We start from the raw sequence: 23,177 nt of genomic DNA, 5'->3' as shown, positions 1-23,177 counted from the left end.
AAGTCTTAAATCAGACTTGGATTTAGAATTGCCAAGTCCTAAATCAGACTTGGATTTATACTTGCCAAGTCTTAAATCAGACTTGGATTTAGACTTGCCCAGTCTTAAATCAGACTTGGATTTAGACTTGCCAAATCTTAAATCAGACTTAAATTTAGACTTGCAGAGTCTTAAATAGAACTTTGATTTAGAATCGCCAAGTCTTAAATCAGACTTGGATTTAGAATTGCCAATTCTTAAATCAGACTTGGATTTAGAATTGCCAAGTCTTAAATCAGACTTGGATTTAAAATTGCCAAGTCTTAAATCAGACTTGGATTTGAACTTGCCAAGTTTTGAATCAGACTTGGATTTAGACTGGCAGAGTCTTAAATAGGACTTGGATTTAGAATCGCCAAGTCTTAAATCAGACTTGGATTTAGAATTGCCAATTCTTAAAGCAGACTTGGATTCAGAATTGCTAAGTGTTAAATCAGACTTGGATTTAGAATTGCCAAGTCTTAAGTCAGACTTGGATTTAGAATTGCCAAGTCTTAAATCAGACTTGGATTTAGACTTGCCAAGTCTTAAATAGGACTTGGATTTAGACTTGCCAAGTCTTAAATCAGGCTTGGATTTAGAATTGCCAAGTCTTAAATCAGACTTGGATTTATACTTGCCAAGTCTTAAATCAGACTTGGATTTAGACTTGCCCAGTCCTAAATCAGACTTGGATTCAGACTTGCCAAATCTTAAATCAGACTTAAATTTAGACTTGCCAAATCTTAAATCAGACTTGGATTTAGACTTGCAGAGTCTTAAATAGAACTTGGATTTAGAATCGCCAAGTCTTTAATCAGACTTGGATTTAGAATTGCCAATTCTTAAATCAGACTTGGATTTAGAATTGCCAAGTCTTAAATCAGACTTGGATTTAGAATCGCCAGGTCTTAAATCAGACTTGGATTTAGACATGCCAAGTCTTAAAGCAGGCTTGGATTAGACTTGCCAAATCTCAGCCCAGACTTGGACTTAGACTGCCAAGTGTAAAAAGTGACATGATCATAGTTCTGAATCAGTAATGAAATAAGACTTCGATTTAGACTTGCCCAGTACTTGACTTGGCCTTAGGTCCGGGGACACTCTTTTACTTTTTAAAACCGTTTTTTTGTTTTACTATTCGGAAACACTACTACTGTCTGTCTATCCTCAAACAGCTTCATGATTGTTATAAGTTGAGATTTCAATAACTTCTTACAAAGATGAAGATAATTATTAAAAATCTGTAATTCCTTACAGGTAACACTGAAATGGTTCTGGAGTGGAGTCCCGAAGCAATCCACTTCCCCTTCTCGTATGAAACTACCAAAGAACTCGGATTCAATGTCGCCAAAATTTCCAAAACCGATTACCTCGCCGAGTATGCAACTATCAACTACTGCATTCTTGAAGGCTCCCTCTATCTCAAAAGGATATGGAGCATATACATCATACAAAGTTATCTGCCGGCTACTTTTCTAGTTTTACTCTCCTCCACCACATTCTGGCTAAATGAACAGGTATCGGGTCTTCCAGCCCGAGCTTCAGTGGGTATAACCTCAGTTTTGGCTATGCTAACAATTTGCCGCAGACGATCAAGTCCCAAAGACAATATTTCTCGTAATTTCTCTTTAATGGATACCTATTTATGGGTCAGCTTTATTTTTGTAAGTCTCAACATGTTATTTTTCGCGTTGGGTGATTTTATGCGAACAAAAGAAGGGAAAAAGAACCGTAAACTAAATAATAAAAACGTGGATAGGGCTATGAGAGCATTATTTCCATTTTGTTTCATTACTTTTGTATCTTTGTATTGGACATACGTTTATAAATTTGTACTTTACAGTGATTGAGAAAATATTTGTCAACATTTTGCTTAATTCTTTTCGTCAAATTGTGTCTCACGGAACTAGAATTTAATTTTCAGTAATTTTGTTATTGGAGGCGGCAGTACATCAAAACAGGGTAATCAAAAATACAGAAAGATACCGAAAAAGAGAGAACGAATTATTTTTTAGCAAGGCAACAAGAGGATCGGCTGTGTGCAGTCGCGCTTTATATTCCAACCCGTCTCATGTCAAACAATTCATCAATTCTTGAAAACGCATTAACTATTTTTTTTGCAATTAATATGCAAAAATGATACTTCCGGGATAAAATAATTTAAGTGCTTTTTAACACTAAATTTTTTTGCTCCTTAAACAATTGGTTGCAAGCTTAGGGAAAGTACGTTAGTGGTATTAGCTTTGAAAGGATCATGCTCATTCTCGTTCAATTGTTGTTAGGGAACCTTATGATGAGTTTATTTGGGCCATAAGTTTTCAAATGCGAATGCCAAATGTTGCTTTGTATCAACCAATTTAGAAGTCTATTGTCACTGACATGACTTCTTTTTGTCGAAAACGAACAGAAGTGACTTTCGACAAGAGCATCACAACACAGAACACAATCATACAAAACACTCGCAATCAAAGGAAACTGTTATATTTAATCTACATCAAAATAACAAACAACCCTTTTTAATAGCACATTCGAACGATAACCCCCAGCAAAATTAAGTTGTTTTTGACAACACCTATGTTAACAAAACCTATCAAAAAGTATTTGCTTATCAATATTCAAAAAAGTGCGAAAAAATGAATTGCAATTAAAAAAAACCAAATCATCTGAATAATCCAAAAAAAGCATATTTTGAGCACAAAATCAGTCACAAAAGAAATGGCAATAATGAAAATACTCAAATTTTTTTTCTTTAATCTCCAATGATGACATAACATTTTTAATCACGTAACCGTTTTTGTTTTAATTGCTTCCTAAAGAGTTTTGAATTAGCAATTTTTACTATGTTTTGACCTTGAAAATGCGATATATCAAAAATGAAATAATTTCAAAAGAAAAGTAATTAAACGAAAGATTATATTGTTTGAGATTATATTACTTGAGAGCGTTGATAAATGCAAAATCAGGCATTTTGCAGTCAATTAACTTCTATATGTTTAATTGTAGTCAAAATAAGAGGCCCTGTGGAGCCAATGCTGGTGGCCTGTAATGAAGGTCAGTACTTTACGCACTTAAAGGACGAGCGGGAGCACATGTGGGAGCACTTAATTGCGGGAGCACATGTGCGTCTTAAGATTTCAACCCCTAGTTCTACTCTTGGTATATAGTCAACTGTTCAAGATATCTAAACGAAAGAGTGAACGATTAGTATACGTTAGACAGCATCACATGAGAGTCCCGTTTCTTGGAATATATTTATTGTAATGAGCAAACTGAACAACATTAACATAGCAGGACTTCAATTGGTGTATAATAATCAAGAGATGTTAGATAGTGAGATTGGACTGTATTCAAATCAAAAAGTTTTTTCTTAAGTCTAAATGTTTGAAAAGTTCCTAATAAAGACTTTGTCACAAAGAAAGTTCCCAGATAAAACTTGGTCACAAAAAAATAAAATTTTCTCAATGAAATGAGAACAAAGCAAAATGTAAACGTAGCGAAACTGTATTTAATTTCATAATTTAATAGGGACCAAAAAATAATCGTAACTGACCGCGCAAGCTTCTGGTAAAATTGTGTTCACGTGGTCTACAGTTTGCTAATAGATATAAATAAAGGTGTCAATGGAAACATCAATACTATATTTCTGTTCTCAATGTGATGTGGTATTATCCCATCATGAGATAAAACACAAAAAAATGCTAGTTAAAATCTTGCCACAAAAAATGCAAAATTCTCTCAATAAAATGAGAATTATGCAAAATCTCAACAGATTTCAAGATTTAATGGGAAAAAAAGTGTTCGTAACTGTGCGCAAACTTCTTTTATACCTGTGTACACGTGGTCTACAGTTTTTTAATAGATAGAAATAAACGTGTAAATAGTGACATCAAAACTAAATTTCTGTTCTCAATGCGATGAGGTATTATCCGATCATGATGGTATCCACAGTTTGCTTGTCTGTTGTTAGAATAGTAAAAACCAAAACTACCTAAACATTGTTCATGTTTTTGTTCCAGTAAAGTTTGCGCTTCAAGCACTCTAACTTAATTCGCATTGTAATACCATCATACTATCAGGCTTCGTGTTTCTGAGTGTAGCGTTCTTCATTAAAGTGTATGGTTAGACATTAAAGCAGATTTCTTTCGTCATATTCTGAAAAGAACGTAAAAAGCATTTCATCAATTTTTCTTATGAAGTGTTATTTATACAGAAAATTAGAGAATTACTAATGTGGTAAACATCTCTGTACGGTTTGTAATAATTAAAAGTACAAATTTTTGTCATTATTCCTTATGATGGCGGCAAAAGCAAAAACTACCATAAATCGATTAAAAAAAATATTTTTTTAAATGTAATTAAACGAAAAATATAGATGACGTATTATCCGATCATGATGGCATCCACACTTTGCTTGTCTGTTGTTGAAATAGTAAAAACCAAAACTGCTTAAAAATTGTTCATGTTTTTGTTCCAGTAAAGTTCGCGCTTCAATCACTCTAACTTGATTCGCATTGTAATACCATCAAACTATCAGGCGTTGTGTTTCTGAGTCCAGCGCTCTTCATTACAGTGTTAGAAAAGATTACAAAAAACTGAAAGCGTAGTTTAGTTTTTGAAATCTTGTTGGAAACCCCGGTAGGAAACCCCGGTTTGCTGAAGGCTTATGCTTAAGGTCAGTAGTTTAGATACATGAACGACGAGCTCAAATTGCGGGACCACATGTACAACTTAAAAGTGCAGCCCCTAGTTGTACTTCTGGTACATATTCAGCTGTTTAAGATATTAAAAAGCAAGAATGAACTACTAATTTTCCGTTAAACAGCATCAATTATGAGCCCATTTTTAAGGGATACAATTTTTTAACAAAACAGCTGAAGTATAATAAAGTAGCACAAGTTGAATTGTTCTATACTAAATATGAGATGTAGAGGCCCTTTAGAGCCATTGCTGGTGGGCTGTGTTAAAGGTCAGTACTTTACGCATTTAACGGACGAGCGGGAGCACATGAGGGAGCACTTAATTGCGGCAGCACATGTGCGTCTTAAGAGTTCAACCACTAATTCTACTCTTGGTACAGTCAACTGTTCAAGATATCTAAAAGAGAGGGTGAACTATTAGTATACGATAAACAGCATCAATTAAGAGGCCAGTTAATTGGAATATATTTATTGTAATGAGCATACTGAACGATATTAATGTAGCAAAAATTTAATTGGTGTATACTAATCAAGAGATGTTAGATAGTGAGATTTGACTGGAATCGAATCATTTTTTTTGTCTTAGTTCTCAATAATTGATATATTCCTAGAAAAAAATTCCTAGTAATTGATAATTTCCTAGTCACAAAGAAACTTCCTAGTTAAAACCTTGTCACAAAAAATAAAAATTAAAGAATTTTCTCAATGAATTGAGAGTTAAGCAAAATATTAATAGAGCGGAAGTGTATTTAGTTTCAAAATTTAATAGGGACCAAAAAATATTCTTAACTGAGCTTGCAAACTTCTTTTATGTTTATGTACACGTGGTCTCCAGGTTCCTAATAGATAGAAATAATGGTGTCAATAGAGATATCAATACTAAATTTCTGTTCTCAATGTGATGAGGTATTATCCGAAAATGATGGTATCCACAGTTTGCTTATCTGTTGTTAGAATAGTAAAAACAAAAACTACCTCAAAATTGTTCATGTGTTTGTTCCAGTAAAGCTTGCGCTTCAAGCACTCTAACTTAATTCGCTTTGTAATACCATCAAACTATCAGGTTTTGTGTTTCTGAGTGCAACGCTCTTCATTACCAGGTATGGTTAGACATTAAAGAAGATGTCTTTCGTCATATTCTGAATAAAACTTTAAAAAGCATTTTAATAATTTTTCCCATGAAGTGATATTTAGACAGAAAATTAGAGAACTAAGAATGTGGGAACATTACAGTGCAGAGGTATACCCCAAAACTTCCGCCTTGGTAAAATTGGCTCGAAAATTAGTTACATAAAATGAACGAAATGAGATGACATCCTTTGTATCTTACTTTTCGCAGAAGGGGTTCCGCCAATTTTGCGAAATAAAAGAACATTCGGTGCGAAAAGTAGGTAACAAATCTTGTAGCACGTTTCCGCTCAATTTAGGTATCTATTATTCGCGCGCATTTTGAGCATGCAATAAGCACTTTAATAAAGATTTAATTAAAGCTTTCAAAGCTTTAAAGTGCTTTAAATACATGCAACCACAAAAACTGATTTTTTTCCCGAAAAATCCCTCGCACATCAAGGCTTTGTATATCAATGAGGGACTTGCCTTGTTTAATAAGTAGTAATAAATAGAACTAATAAGTAGTAATTAGTAGTAATAAAGTACTATAAGTAGCAATAAAGTACTACTAATAGTAATAAGTTAGGCTTAATTAAATAAGTAGTAATTAAGTTAGGCTTTATTGCGGATCATATGCGAAATCACTGGTCAAATATTTTCACTGGTCAAATCTATTTTCATTGGCCACATCTATTTTCACTGGTCGAACCTATTTTAACACGCCAGCTCAATTAATGGTTCCTTTTAACAAAAGTAGTTAATAAAGCTTTAATAATCACTTTGATGCTCAAAGTGCATTAAATTAGGCTTAATTGCGGATTATATGCGAAATCGAGCTACATTGTGTGCGACAAATTGATACGTAAATTGAGCGGATGCGTGATACAACTCGCGCGAAAAATAGGTTATTAAGTTTGTACTTGTATTCCGCGGCTAATTTAGGACACTTTTGTGAACACGGGATACGATATTCCCTTCCATTTTGCCGGTTTCTGCTAAACTAGCTATTTTCCGCAATATTGTACCACTTTCAATGTATTAACATAGTAAAAACGAACACGAGATACACACATCGGGCATATCTGCCCGTGACGATTTGGGTATACCTCTGCACTGTAATGAAACATCATTATAAGACTTGTAGAAATTAAAAATACACAAATTTTTGTCATTATTCCTTATGATGGCGGAAAAAGCAAAAACTACGCGAAAAATTAAAAAACATTAACATAACTTTTCTTTAACATGGATTTGATTTCACTTCTTCAAGATAAATTGACTGAAAGAGTTTGCGTTGAGATACACAAATTGGTTTTAATTTAAACAAATGAAATTTTCATTTTGAAAGCAAATAAATGTCAGAAATTGCACAGTTGAGGTTTTTTGTGCTTTTTACTAATAAATTGATAAAAATGAGAAAAGTGTTCCTGGATCAGCATTTTGAGTTTGTGGAGTTTGTTCCCTTCTAGAGCTCACTTAATGTAAAATCACTCTGAAAATGTTACCCCTCTTTTAAAAGTTTCTCGGTAAAACTTTGTCAATCTGGAAGAATCTTGGTAATCTTCTTTTGAATGTAAATTCAATAATTCATAATATGAATTATTATAGGTACCGTGTTATAGGTAAATGGTTGAAAATTACTCAATAAAACGTTAACGTCAATGTCTTGCATGTAAGTATTTTAGGAACTAGATCTAATTAGAAGGAAGCATCGTTCAAGTTTTTATAATTGTACCTGTGATGTTGATAGCGGCTTGTAGGTTCGTTATATCCTAGCTAAACCACTACGCCATTGGATTCTTCGGGTACTTATACAAATTATAGAAACTACTTTGATTACAAATGTGTGATTGTGCTCTTCTCAAAATGAGCGGGTATTTAAAAATGCTTGGAAAATTGAAATCAGTCGTCATATCGTCAATAGCCAGTTCATTTCAAGTTTGCCTGTTTTGCTTGTTCGATTTTCTAAATTTTACAAGTACGAATCAAAATGAATACTTAGAAGAGTAGAAATGAATCGAAGTGAGTGGAAAAATATTGTAATTTCTGGATATAATTGTTTTTACGCTATAAAATGTACATTCAAAGGTGTATCAAGCTATGATAAACAATTACATTGATTATGAGACCAGGTGAAGTACTTTATTAAATATCATCACACAAATGTTTCCTATTTTGTATATTTGACAGATCGAGTTGCTGAAGTTATATACAGTAGATATTCTTGTAGCCTGTTTCAAAATTCTGCAAAGCCGTGTATAAACTAAACTTTTAATAAACATCCAAATCAGATAATTAATCATATCTAACTAAATGAAATGACGCCTACTGCCTGGGTTCTAATTTGTACCGATACCTCTGTGGTCCGCAGGTTACGTTCTGCACCGTATCAAAGAGGTCAATGTCGTCTGGGGAAGTGATTTTGAACTTACGCACCATCTCGATCATCATCACTTTGACCTCTAAATCTGCGAGTGTCTGGCCTAGACAGACTCTGGGTCCAACCCCGTAGGGCACAAATGCTTCTACTGTTTTCAACTGGGTGCCAGTCTCGTCCAAGAAGTTACCAGGGTTGAACTCATTCGGGTACTTGAAATATTTGGGATCTCGCATGATGCTGTAAATATTGGCCCAAACAATTTCGTCCTTTTTAACCACCGGACCGGAGTCAAGTTTCACGTCTTGCATCATTTTGTGAGGCAAAGTCATTTGGACAGCGCTTGGGAATCTCTGTATTTCGTATTGAACAGCTATCGTATAAACCAAACTCCTCAAATGAGTAGTTGTTATCTCGGAATTACCAATTTTGTTCTCAATTTCAGCAGCAACTTTTTCCTGAACTTCAGGATATTTTGCCAGGCACGCGAACACCCAGGACAACGTTGTGGATGTGGTTTCTGTGCCAGCAAAATATAACTCAAAAATGACGGCAATAAGGTTGTTAACGTCAAACTTTGTTCCTTCTTTTGCAGAATCTGAGATGTAAGCGTCAACCAGGGTTTCCGGAGGGTCTCGCACGCCACCCTTCAATCGCTCATCAATTTGCTCTCGAATGAAACACTTAGAAGATTTTATTGCTTCAAACACATCAACAGCTTGCTTGGACAATGCAAAAAATTTCAGTATCTTGATCATGTAGCTTGGTAGCATCATGGGTTTTCTGTTGATTGATAGAATTGTGCGAAATATTTTTCCAGCATCTGGATCTAAATACGAAAACCGATACCCAAAAATAAGAACAGTTATTACGTTGAAAACTGCTGATTGGAACAGCTCGGTGGGTTCAATATTATCAGGCATAGTTTCCAGCTTCTCGTTTAAATGCTTCGCTTCGTCCAGAACCATCTGGAGTTGTCTTTCTCGCCCAAAAGATCGCAAATGATTATGGAAAACCTTCCTGTTCTTTTTCCAAACCGGCCCCCATGCTTCAATGATTGCGTCTTTTGCCTCGGAACCCTGATGAATACTTATGCCATAGTTTCGCCCAATCGACTCTTGCCCGTGTGTGAAAAACAAGTCCTTGAGATCGTTGAAATTGAAGAGAATTAACCTATGAGTTCCACCGGGGTAGCTTCTTAAATACGCAAAACTGTAATTTGTGAACTTGTTCAGCTGTTCCAGTAATCGCCCGTGACATGTTCCTGCATAGTACAGGGGCATGTGGCCTTTAAACCAGTGTCTCTTTGCCAGATCTGGAAAGCCGGATGAGTAAAAGTATCTGTACCATAAATACGATGCAAGCGCTGCTGCGCCTAGAGATGTAGGCAACAAAATTTTGGCATCATTCAGTTTTAGCTCTGTGAGATTGTCAACGTTTTTCAGTTCTAGAGAGAACATCGCAGACAAGTTAGGGAAGTTGAACATTGTTAAGCGCTGTTATGTAAAACAAAACTAGTTTCAACTTGAGCTCTATTAAGCAAAGATTTCAACTGTTTGTGAAATAGTCCGTTGACAAAGTAAACGAAGAGTTCAAGGAAAATTTCGATTGTGATATTGTTAGACAATGACAACAGTACACCCTACGCATTCCTTTTGAACAAAAATTGAATTAGAATGATTGAACGAACACACAGTTGAGACAAGTTTGCTAAGGTCGTTTGTTTTACTGACGTACAAGAACTTGTATCCATTCATATAGAGGTAATACGAACAAAACTTTACACTAATGATAAAGAATACGGATCAATAGATAACAAACCCTATTAAAGCTTGCAAGAAAGACTCATGCTCGTAACCCACGCTGAGGTCGCACGCGAAAAGCATCCCCGATCAGACAGACGACCATCATAGACCGAAATGACCTCTGATTAGACTCAACCGTACTGTAGCAGTAGAAATACTGGATGTACTCCTTCAACCAATCAGAGACTGAGAAGACACTTTTCTCTTATATAAAGCGCATGCTTCACTAACTCTAGTCAGTCTGTTAGTTTAGATACACCATGTGTATACACTTGACTCCGGTGCTATACTATATTACCACCGTATTAGAAGTTTATCTTCTGTGTCTTACAGATTCGGGTAGTCTTAGTTAAGCCTACTTGAGTAGCCCTAGCTCTTTATACCTTAAGGCTGTAAAAGGAGCCCACCTCGGGTCTGACTTCGTACTGGAAAAGTTTTTTGTGCTCGAAGTGCGTTTGAATCCACCTCTGACAGGACTCAAGTGCGCTGCAAAAAGTTTCCTGCGCTGGAAATGATTTCTGATCAGACCCAACTCCGCTTAGTTATCCGAACAAAGTGCATCCGAGTCCTCATCTGGTCAGACTATCATGTGTTTTTGATGTCGTTTAGACCATGAAACTTCGGGCGCAGAAGTGATGATTAGCCGTGCACTTGAGTCTGTTAATAGTTTTTGGAGTCTGTTTTCGGTCTGAGACCTCAGTCTGAAAAATCAAGCAAAACCCATTTCGAACACCAAGTGTATTTCACTGCAAGTATAAATGCAAGTCCCACGAAGCTGCCATGTCTTGAAGAAGACATGGAGAACAATTGCAAGTCAGAAGCTATTTTTCTGAAAATTATTTAAAAAAATTAAAAATTTCGTACTGAACCAGACTTCCGGAACAATTTAGAAGAGCACTTTCTTTGAAGGCTTCAAAATGACAGCAAACAAAGTCAAATGGTATAATATCAGCCCGGGGGACAACTGAGCGCACGCACATTATGCAATTTAACGGTAATTTCAGCGTGACATGTTCCACAGAGCAAACGCAGCTAAATTTCAGTCAAAATTTGCAAATTCGCGAATTACTCCTGATTGAGAAAGTTCTGTCAACGTTTCAAAACTCTGTTTTCCTAAAACTGTTAAAAAAGGACGCCATGCTAGCAAAATGTTTGACAAGAGCTTGGCCACAATTTTAACAAGCCCAAGAACAATCGAGCAGCCAGAACTCAAGTGCTAATTCAATGACTGGAATGCATAGATGATTTCCGGTTTTCCGGTGCGGTTATTGCTTTTATCGTTTTTTGACGTTTTTGGACAATTAGAAATTTGTTAGTATTTTAGACGTTTTTGAATTTTGGCTGGTTGCGTTGTAGGACAATTTTCTTCTAAATTTTGGAATTTTTCAGCGGCATTTTCGGATACGAAAGCTTAAAAATCTTCGTCCAGACTTGCTCCTATATGTGACAGATGTCCTGACCAGTTTTCTTTGTTTAAGAATCACTACTCCTGGCCAAGACGGACGTGCACAAGTCTTCCAAAAGAAAAATATTATATGATCATAGTTCAGAGTCAATACTCATATCAACTTTTATATTTCACTGTATTGATGTTGATGACTTGAAGTTAAGTCCGGGATCGTGTAGCAGTGCTACATACAATACAAAACTCAAACATTTTTAGTGCTATCGTATGCAATCGTATTGTGCTATTGCCTTAGTACATATCGATATAGTGAATCAAACAATCAGGCAATGCCAGATGGCAAGCAGTATAAATCAGCACTATAAAAAGCAGTTAATTTGTACGAGAAGCACTTTTTCCAATTCTGCCAAGATATAATCCACTGGCTGGCGATTCAAGCCCCGCAGCAAAGGAATAGCCGATAACAACAACAAGTTCAGTTGAGTTTTACAAGTTCAACAAGTTTTATCTCAAATTTTGTAGTTTTTCATTTATTTTTCTGTGAGTTCTGACAACCAGGAGTTCGGTTAAAATTCATGACAGTTCTCTAGTGTTACCGTTTTCCTCTTCATCTGCTTCGATATTTTTTCTACTCGATAATGTTTTTGAACCAGAATGATGTTCATTTTTGGAGTAACATTTTTGACTCACTCGAAGTAAGAAAATGTTATGCCATCAGCCCATCAGTCGTGTCACATTACAGATTAAATTCGTTGTACTTCAAATTAGGTTAGACGTATTTGCGATTTGTAGAAAACAGATCATTTTTCCCTGACAAATTACAAAATCTGTTTTGGAAAATGTGATACAACACATTCATTTTTAAACCAATATCTGGGTCATAAGAAAATTTGAAGCATATTTTAACGTTCATTGTTAGTAGGTTGAGAGAGAACAAACTAATGAAAACTGAGCATAAGATAAGCCTGACATAGCTTGACAAGAAGGTCAACTTGTTCAACGTACACTTGCCTAGATAAATGAAGCCTTGAGAAACAAAAAAGAACGTGATAACGGTTATAAGAGATGCCCAAGTTCGATAGCTTAAGACCAGTTGGTGTAAATGAGTAGCACACTCGGCTCGCAAGTAAGAGATGCTGTTTCGAATCCTGTACTGGTACACTTTCACAGTAATTGCACCTGCTTAGATCCCCTAACATTCATGAAAATGAGGCGATTACATATTGCTCATGCTCATATTCCGACTTTAATATTTGACGCCATCTCATTTCACTTTTAATTGCTCTGAAATGTACAAATCAGTCTGACTTTTTATAGGTACATAATCAGTCAATCAATGAAATTTTTATTCACATGGTCAATTATTTGCTTCTTAGTCAACTGAATAATAATAAATGGTTTATATTAAAATGTTCAGGTCTTTTGAGCGCCCTCCAACGCATTTCAGGGATAATGAGAGTTCAATTGTGAAAACCAAAAGCTATGAATACGTATTAAATGAAAAGGACAGAAAAAAAGAAAAAGAATGGTAGAGGTAAAAATTTGGAATCATTAAGAACGTTTCCGTCGGATAATCATTTAGTTTAGTACGAGAAGATATTTGTAATGTTACCGGGTTGACCAAACTTATGTACCATTACATACTTGTAAAATGGGCAGTAAGGTTTTGATAAACTGCACTGCCCAGTTTACGCTTTTTGACCTCTGGGGTATTGGAAACACGTTTGCCAGCTACATCTTCTATCGTTGTTTTCCGTTTATGAGTTTTAGTTCATTGCCCTAGCTATAAGTTTTTTTTTGGAAAAACAGGAGTTTTTTGTAAGTTCTTCAAGTTTTTTAAGAGACCTGTTTTTTATTGACATTTTCCTTTTGTTGACATTTAAAAAGCAAGCACATTTTTTTGTTGTTTCGTTTTTCTCCATGTTCAAATTAGCAAATTTTGTTTCTAAGGTGTTGCGGTAAAAAAAACAACAAATTTTTGTTTCTAATTTTGTTTCTAACAAAAAATTTTGCTGTTGTTTTTTGACGTCAATGGCATAGAAACAAATATTCCTAAACGGAACATGAAAATAAGTAGGACAACGACAAAAAACAATGTGCTTGCTTTTTACAAAAGGCAAATGTCGACATAACAGATGAATTTGAAAAAAAGACAACAAAAGTATTTGAAACATGTTCTGTTCACATTTTTAACGCCTAATTCAACAAAAAGATTCAATTTGCCAGAACAATTTGAGATTGATGATTAGCCATCGTTTCTACTCAAACATCTATTAAATAAGTGCTCCCAGTTTGAGAGATTGTTTAGCCTTGTGCAGTATGTTTATTCAGCTCAAGACACAATTTTTACTTCCACTTATTTCACCCATTATTTCAACTAAATAGATTAGTTTTAGAAATTGAGTAGCACTTTGCTCATTTTAGAGATTTTAGAGACAAACTCAATAAAACTGAAATCAGAAGAAAGGCAAAGAACTAGACGAAATGCACCCAGACTTAGTTCTCTAAGTTATCAAAGTTTCAGTTACGCAAATTGTTAATAGAAAAACTTAGTTCTCTAAGTTATCAAAGTTTCAGTTACGCAAATTGTTAATAGAAAATTTTTTCTATTGTTAATAGAAAAAATTTAGCATTTAGGTTTCTTGTCCTATCTTTTAAGCAAGCTTGTGACTCGGTTGTAAGTGTAAAGTTAATTTCAGGATTTACCAAACTTGTTCATTCGCGCGAATATACATCCGGTCAAATGTGATTTATTCAGTGGGCAGATGACCTTTGTTTGCTTTAATTGGAGCTGTTTATGTCAATCGAGCATAATTCTCTTCACTTGAAAATTATTCGAGAGGCGTTTTCAGAAAAAAATCTTTTAAATTACAAGTCAGAAAAATTGTGCGAATAAAAATCGTTTTTATTTGGTCCCGAAAAGCAAACGCCTTTCGCATTTCGGGTGCAACAGAGATTCGCCTTTTTTGGTTAGAGTTTATCGGGTAAAATTTAAGCTTTCGGCGACACAGCTTTGGTATATCACACTTGACAAATTTGAATTGAGTTGAATTTTGGTCACGGGGTCAACTTTGTCCTACACATTTTAAACTTGAGTTACGGTGATAGCAAGTTGTTGAACAAACTTGTATTTAGATTAAACAATGAATGCGTCATTCTTGCCATTCACTAGTTCTGAACCCAGTTTTCCGTGCAATGTCTTGTGATCAAAGTCCTTTGAAAATTTCTTATGACCGAAAGCACTATTTCTACGAATGTTATTATTGTTCCGACCCACTTTAATGGGGGGAGGAACTATGTACTGAAATGGGTTTTTTGTTAAGTAAGTTTTGGCCGATCCATATATTCACCGTAGAGAGTTGTGATTTGTATGATTAGAAAGCCCGTCTAGCTTAGAATATGGGATTAAAACGATTTTTTTGTTTTCCGCTTTTTTCAAGGAGTTATCGAGGTTCAAATTTTTGGATAGGTGATAATAGTCCGCTGTTTTTTTCACGTTTCCGGCATTTCTTACCAAACTTTTGTCAATTTTGCTAAAATATGTTAAAATTGTGAACGTTAGTGGGATCGATTTTATCTTTGAAAAGAGATGAGGGTTGTTGAACTGTTCGATCCGAGTTTTTTGGCAGAAAATTATGCCAAAAATCTCAAAATTTGCACTTTGTTTGTCAAAAAATTGGACCGAATATGTTTTTTAGCTAAATTTGTTTCTCCTAAATCTCTACTTCTAAATTTGCCAGAGAGAGACATCCTAATACTGCTGTCATATTCTTTGTAAGCTCAAAAAGAGAGCCAGTTGTACTCCTGGTGGGTAAAAAAGTCTTCTGGATTTATAATTCGGCCAGTTACTCGGCAAATTTAAACTCGATAATTATACAAAATACCTCAATTTTTGATATACTGAAAAATTTGGTTCAAAATTTGATCTATAACGCAAGCATTTGAACAATTGAGTGCTTTTTTGGGACGCGCAGCAATATCAGGGCTGATTTTTGTTCACCATGGATCCTTCCGTTAAAAAATATAGCTTTAATTGGGTGCGGCCTGTTTTCAAAATAGTTCTGCAATTAAAGTTTTTATGTAAATTACTAACCAGAAGTTCAAATCAGGGCTCAATTCTTGACAAATAGAATTAAAAAAGATGATGCCCAACAAACATATCGTAAGGATTCAGAGTTAAGTTCATGAATTTTATGGCTTTTGTTTTTGTAAAATTGTTTTCGTGAAATTTTATGAACCTCTTATATTTTTCTTACATTTGAAATAATTTTGTAGTCCAATGACTTAGGCTGCCCGTCAAAGATCTTTTTGGCTTATTACAATTATATGTTAATCTAGGCAATGCTTTCAGTTGTTATCTATTGTCTTTTATAATTTTGAATATATTTGTTTTCAGAAAAAGTCGTTGAAATTTTGAATGTTGATACTATTTTAACCCATTTCTCTCAACATCTGGCGTAGTCTGAGAAAAAGAGGCGGAATTCTATTTCCTGTGATTTGTAATTGAATGATTTTAAGGGTTTTATAATTAACTAATGGTTTCTTGAATTTGATACCACGAGTTTCAATTTTTTTTATTTTTGAGCATATTTGAACATTTTAGAGGTTAATTTTGTTTTTGTCGGATATCCTGTTTTTCGAAAAAAGCAATTGAAAAAAGCCTAATTGGAAAAATGATTAACTTTGAAAAAGGCGTATCTGAGTGTTTTAGTTGTCTTTGGTGACCAGTTTAGTCTTCTGGGCTAAGTAAGACACAGCTCTCTAGCAAAATTTATTGGACTTGGTTACTTTAATTTTCCCTATGATTGTCTTTCTTTTTGTTGTTTTACGACAAAAACTTGATTATGAAATGTGTCAATTGGTTTCCCGAGACGCATAACTGAAGCAATTTAAAGATTTCAGTTTATAGCTATTTGTTATAATGACTTTCAAATTAACTTTTTTTTTCAAAAAAAATTTTTTTCTACTGTCTCCAGTTGCTCTCATTTTTGATCGCCATATAACTCATTCTCATCATTAAGAGATTTTATTTAATACTTTTGTTGATTCAAAAATTTTTTTTGTCTGTTATCTATTTGCTTTGATTGTGGCTTCGACGCTTTAATCTCAATAAAAACATTCAAGATTTCTATACTGTTCAGTTTTTGAGTTTCTTTTTGTTGTCATTTCTACACAGTTTCTTTACAAGGAAGACCCATTGCTGTTCAGATGTTAACAAAGTGATTATTTAAAATTCTTGTTCATAACTTCTTTACATATATATATATATAATTCTTTATATATATATATATATATATATATATATATAAATAAATAAACATATATATATATATATATGTATATATATATATATATTCATTTATATATATATATATATATATATATATATATATATATATATATATGTATATATATATGTTTATTTACATATATTTGTGTATATATGTATTTATAATTAACTTATAAGATCAATTAAAAGAAGCGGAGCTCAAAAACACAAAAATAGTTTTGAAAACAATTATTTTTAAAGATCACAACAGACAAAAGATTTCAACAAAAAGAAAAGAATTACTTACAACACCTCAGGAATTTAAAAAACTTAACTGACAAAGATTTCAACAAAAAGAAAAGAATTAACTTACAACACCTCAGGAAGTTAATTGGGCTTGTTAGTAATGAGACTTGAAAATAACAGTCTCATGTAAGTCTAATATAAGTCACGAGACTGCAAAATAACGGCAAATAAAAGCAGAAGCCAAAACTTCGCAAACAGTTTTACCACACAACAGTGTTCAAGGCATTATATTTGTAAGATTTTATCTACAAGAACACTAAAAATTCAATTGCTTCTCATCTGAACATCAAAGGGTCTTCCTTATAAAAAGTCTACGAAGAAATGACAACAAAAAGAAACCCAAAAATTGAACAGTATAGAAACCCCGAAAATTTTTACTAAAATTTTGATGGCTAGTCCCATTGGATTTGAAATAATACGCTAATGCATATTTGCTATGCTCTTAGTTACAAGTTTCTTGTTTTTTTGGTAGTTGTATGACCTACACTGGATAATGACAGGTCATGAGCATTTTAGTGATTTCTGTTAATATCTAATGAGATTAACCAATTTGAAGTTATTTGTTATCAAAAATAGAAATTTATTTTTGAACTCCGCGCCTTTTGGTTTTTTTGTCGACCTGTTACCCAGTCGATTGAAGACAGGCCTCATATGTTTTCTTATGAAGTATAGGTTAATTTAATTTGGTTAGGTTTTATCTGACGCAAATTTGATTTTGTTATGCTTTTATTTATTATAGACTTCGAGTTTTGGTCGTATATATACGACTATGTTATTCGATTTTTTTATTGTTTTTTAGTAGTCCTATTAACAATAAAATTCACCGGCCCTCTAACGTGGCATTATTTTATTCCTTTAGTGGTTTATTGAACGATAAGTTTGTTTTTGAAAGTTTTCTATCTCATCATCATTTGGTAGCAAATTAAGTCGAGAATGTGGATGAGCGGGTTTGAATTTTTACGTAGAATTTTTACGGTATCAGGGTATTGGTCTGCTATAATCATCAGATTATTTCAGAAGTTCAATACGAGCCAGTACAACTGAATTCAGAACAACAACTTAACATAACAATTTTGCCTGGAATTGTAGTCCACTTATCAAGCTTGAAAGTATTCCACAAAAAATTTTCTGCAGTGGTTGCTTCCAAAACCACAGCTCAAATTAGGATCCTTTAACAATTACTGCCCTCTTGACGCAAGGTAAAAATACCATTGCCGAATTCTCAACTGTGCTTAATGTTCGCAGTAGAGATCATCACAGAAAGTTCAGACTTTCACTTCAAATATCCAGCTACGACTTTGAGATTAATTCACACCGGCCCGGGCCGAAGAACTTGCCGAAAAATAACGGGGTAAATAGTGTAAAGAGTGTTAAAAAACATTTTTACACCGTTAATGCTACACTTAATAAGGGTGGAAAAATGGAATTACTGCAAAAATTGACTCCCTTTCAACCATTACAAGGGACTGGCAACCGGGTTTTTGGAGTACTTTTAAAAGTTTTTTGTATTGAGGTTAAGTCCGTAAGTTGAGCTTTGTTATGCTAAAAAACCTATCAGTTTTTGAATCTAAACAAGGCAACATTTAACAAGAATTAAAAAATTGCTCCGTTTTTTGCTAAAATTTTAGTACAGTTTTAAAAATTTTGGTAGTGATCAACTTTAAATGATTAACCACTAAGTTATAAACTAGGCATTGATAATTCAGCAAGCAAAGTATTTGCACAACTTGATTTTTTTCAACCCCTATAAAGTTTGTTCAATCATTTTTTTCATGTAGTTTAAAAAATAGTTAGTATAGTCGTTAAGCTTGTAGGCAAGTTTTGTTATCTTAGTAAAAATCAATAGGTCGTTGAATCTAAACTAAAAAAAATCAAGAACTATTTGAAATTTTATTCATTTTTTGCTCAAATTTTGGGCAGTATTAAAAATCATTGGCAGTAAACAATTTGTAAAAACTAACCACTATAGATATTTAAAAAATGGCAACAAGGCAACCAAAGTGAGCTATCAAACACCCCTGAACTCCACCCGGGCATTGAAATATCCGTAGCAGCATAATTCAACAAACAATTTTTTTTTCAATTGAACCACGTCGCAACTAAAGATAATCCCGCTTACGCAACCAGCTTTTTTACACATAATTTTCACATATTCAGTGGATATCGTACATAATTTTTTGCTTTGAACGAGTTGAGAAAACTCGCAGGAGGTCTAACACAAAGAAAAAGTTGTAATAAATGGTGGACAAAAGAGTGTAACGTAGTGTATTTTTAAAAGTGTATTAAGAGTGGACTAAAGAGTGTAAAGAGTGTACACAAAACTCAAAATTGTTATTTTTTTTAAAAAAATACACTCTAATACTCTTTTCCTTGCTAGTTAAGAGTGAAATTGGCTTTACACCCTTATTCTATCGCCTAATAACGGTGGAATACGTGCGGACGCCTCAACCTGGCGCACGCGACCCAAAGAAGTTCTGATTGTGTCGATCAAGAGGAGTATCAGACCATCTGGAATGAAATTTTTTCTGGTTATACTATGGGTGCTATATCTAGCTGGCTTGCGCACAGGGTATCAGACATACCTGCGTTCCTCACAGAGAGTGCTAGAACTACTTGTGCCGCGCAATTCAAGTATCATGATAAGGTTTAATATTTGAAGTAGCAGTGACAATTATTGGTATGCATTCTTTTTGGAAAAAATGAATTCTCCTCTTCAAATATTTTTTAACTGTCCTAAAAAAATCACTTCGCTCCAAAGGTGTTTACCACAACACACAAAATGTGGTCGTTATCAAAGTTTTTACTTTTCATCAACTAAAAATGTGCGCAGCCTTCATCAGAGAACTTTTTTTCACGGGAGACTGACTGCTATATGCAGCTGGATTTAGTGTTTTTGGTGCAGATTACCCAGATTATCGAAAGATTTCGGAATACACCGCACAGACTCCCGACCTAATGTAACGGTTTTGAAAAACAAAGCATAAAACAATTCCCAACTGAACAATTTTCACAAACTGTTTCATTTTTGACAAACTTCTTCTTTTTGCGTTTTCAAGAAAAGCACTCCTCGAAAAAAATTCAACCCAAAATTCATCACAGAGCGATCAAGTAAAATATATTTACTTAAAATAAATTCAATTAAATTTAATGCTGTAAAAGTTTTATCATAGAGCATGCAAATTAAGGTAAAAGATATAAGGAAAGTCGCAATGAGTTCTACGCATATGCTTTTGAAAGTAGACAGAGTATTTTTCAAACAGCGGACAAATAAACAGAAGGCATTATGAATGAGGAAAGAGGGACTAAAAGAGCCCGACTAAGATATCTCTGATCGAAGGAAATTGAAATCTTCGTAGCAGCATAATTCAACGAACAATTTTTTTTCAATTGAACCACGTCGCAACCAACGATACTCCAGCTTAAGCAACCAACTTTTTTACACATAATTTTCACATTTTCAGTGGATATCGTACATAATTTTTCGCTTTGAACGAACTGAGAAAACTCGCAGGAGGCCTCACCCAAGGAAAGAGTTGTAATAAAGGGTGGACAAAAGATTGTAATGTAGTGTATTTTTTAAAGTGTATTGAGAGTGGACTAAAGAGTGTAAAGAGTGTACACAAAAGTCAAAATTGTATTTTTTAAAAAAATTACACTCTTACACTCCTTTCCTAGTTAATAGTGAAATTGGCTTTGCACCCTTATTCTATCGCTTAATAACGGTGGAATACGTGTGGAAGCCTCAGCCCAGGGCACGCGACCCAAAGAAATTCTGATTGTGTCGATCACGAAGAGTATCAGACTATCTGGAATGAAATTTTATCTAATTATACTATGGGTGCTATATCTAGCTGGCTTGAGCACAGGGTATCAGACATACCTGCGTTCCTCATAGAGATTGCTAGAACTACTTGTGTCGAGCAATTCAAGTACCAAGATAAGGTTTAACATTTGAAGTAGCAGTGACAATTATTGGTATGCATTCTTTTTGGAAAAAATGAATTCTCCTCTTCAAATATTTTTGAGCTGTCGTCAAGAAAAATCACTTCGCGCCAAAAGTGTTTACCACAACAACACAAAATGTGGTCGTTATCAAAGTTTTTACTTTTCATCAACTGAAAATGTGCGCAGCCTTCATCAGAGAACTTTTTTTCACGGGAGACTGACTGCTATATGCAGCTGAATTTAGTGTTTTTGGTGCAGATTACCCAGATTATCGAAAGATTTCGGAATACACCGTACATACTCCCGACCTAATGTAAAGGTTTTGAAAAACAAAGCATAAAACAATTCCCAACTAAACAATTTTCACAAACTGTTTCATTTTTGCCAAACTTCTTTTTTTGTGTGTTTTCAAGAAAAGCACCTCTCGAAAAAAATTCAACCCAAAATTCATCAAAGAGCGATAGAGTAAACTATATTTACTTAAAATAATTTCAATTAAATTTAATGCTTTAAAAATTTCATCATAGAGCATGCAAATTAAGGTAAAAGATATAAGGAAAAATGCAATGAGTTCTACGCATATGCTATTGAAAATAGACAGAGTATTTTTCAAACAGCGGACAAATAAACAGAAGGCATTTTGAATGAGGAAAGAGGGACTAAAAGAGCCCGACTAAGATATCTCTGATCGAAGGAAATTGAAATATTCGTAGCAGCATAATTCAACGAAAAAATTTTTTTCAATTGAACCACGTTGCAACCAAAGATACTCCAGCTTAAGCAACCAGCTTTTTTACACATAATTTTCACATTTTCAGTGGATATCGTACATAATTTTTTGCTTTGAACGAGCTTAGAAAACTCACAGGAGGCCTCACCCAAGGAAAGAGTTGTAATAAAGGGTGGAAAAAAGATTGTAATGTAGTGTATTTTTAAAGTGTATTGAGAGTGGACTAAAGAGTGTAAAGAGTGTACACAAAAAGTCAAAATTGTAATTTTTTTTAAAAAAAATTACACTCTTACACTCCTTTCCTAGTTAATAGTGAAATTGGCTTTACACCCTTATTCTATCGCTTAATAACGGTGGAATACGTGTGGAAGCCTCAGCCCAGGGCACGCGACCCAAAAAAGTTCTGATTGTGTCGATCACGAGGAGTGTCAGACCATCTCGAATGAAATTTTATTTTATTAGACTTTGGGTGCTCTTTCTAGCTGGCTTGCGCACTGGGGTATCAGACATACATGCGTTCATCTCAGAGGTTGCTAGACCTACCTGTATCGCGCGAATCAAGTACCAAGGTAGGGTTTAAAATTTGAAGTAGCAGTGAAAAATATTGGTATGCATTCTTTTTGGATAAAATGAATTCTCCTCTTCAAATATTTTTGAGCTGTCGTCAAGAAAAATCACTTCGCTCCAAAAGTGTTTACCACAACAACACAAAATGTGGTCGTTATCAAAGTTTTTACTTTTCATCAACTGAAAATGTGCGCAGCCTACATCAGAGAACTTTTTTTCACGGGAGACTGACTGCTATATGCAGCTGAATTTAGTGTTTTTGGTGCCAGATTATCGAAAGATTTCGGAAGACACCGTACATACTCCCAACCTAATGTAAAGGTTTTGAAAAACAAAGCATAAAACAATTCCCAACTAAACAATTTTCACAAACTGTTTCATTTTTGCCAAACTTCTTTTTTTTGTGTTATCAATGAAAGCATCTCTCGAAAAAAATTCAACCCAAAATTAATCACAGAGCGATCAATTAAACTATATTTACTTAAAATAAATTCAATTAAATTTAATGCTTTAAAATTTTCATCATAGAGCATGCAAATTAAGGTAAAAGATATAAGGAAAGTCGCAATGAGTTCTACGCAGATGCTATTGAAAATAGACAGAGTATTTTTCAAACAGCGGACAAATAAACAGAAGGCATTTTGAATGAGGAAAGAGGGACTAAAAGAGCCCGACTAAGATATCTCTGATCGAAGGAAATTGAAATATTCGTAGCAGCATAATTCAACGAAATTTTTTTTTCAATTGAACCACGTCGCAACCAAAGATGCTCCAGCTTAAGCAACCAGCTTTTTTACACATAATTTTCACATTTTCAGTGGAAATCGTACATAATTTTTTGCTTTGAACGAAATGAGAAAACTCGCAGGAGGCCTCACCCAAGGAAAGAGTTGTAATAAAGGGTGGACAAAAGATTGTAATGTAGTGTATTTTTTAAAGTGTATT

The 23,177-nt window shown here is 34.2% G+C and overlaps 2 protein-coding genes across 5 annotated transcripts in view; one reads left to right on the top strand and one right to left on the bottom strand.

Annotated features, from left to right (window-relative positions):
* Positions 1–1,961, top strand: part of LOC142342246 (gamma-aminobutyric acid receptor subunit rho-2-like) — a 35,855-nt gene extending 33,894 nt beyond the window's left edge. For all 4 annotated transcript variants that reach the window (XM_075393511.1, XM_075393512.1, XM_075393513.1 and 1 more), the window contains one exon: positions 1,279–1,961. In XM_075393511.1, the coding sequence (XP_075249626.1) occupies positions 1,279–1,871 (593 nt within the window). In that variant the 3' untranslated portion in view covers positions 1,872–1,961. The remainder of the gene's footprint in view (positions 1–1,278) is intronic.
* A 5,896-nt stretch (positions 1,962–7,857) lies between these two features.
* Positions 7,858–9,803, bottom strand: LOC142342245 (cytochrome P450 2B19-like). Its single transcript, XM_075393509.1, has one exon. The coding sequence runs from the start codon at positions 9,690–9,692 to the stop codon at positions 8,154–8,156; it is 1,539 nt and encodes a 512-aa protein (XP_075249624.1). The 5' UTR covers positions 9,693–9,803; the 3' UTR covers positions 7,858–8,153.
* Positions 9,804–23,177: the final 13,374 nt, after the last annotated feature.

This window comes from Convolutriloba macropyga, chromosome 7 (assembly GCF_964194025.1).
Source record: "Convolutriloba macropyga chromosome 7, txConMacr16.3, whole genome shotgun sequence".
Taxonomy (NCBI): domain Eukaryota; kingdom Metazoa; phylum Xenacoelomorpha; order Acoela; family Convolutidae; genus Convolutriloba; species Convolutriloba macropyga.
Note: the sequence above shows the minus strand (reverse complement) of the source record. Positions and strands in the feature narration are given on the sequence as shown.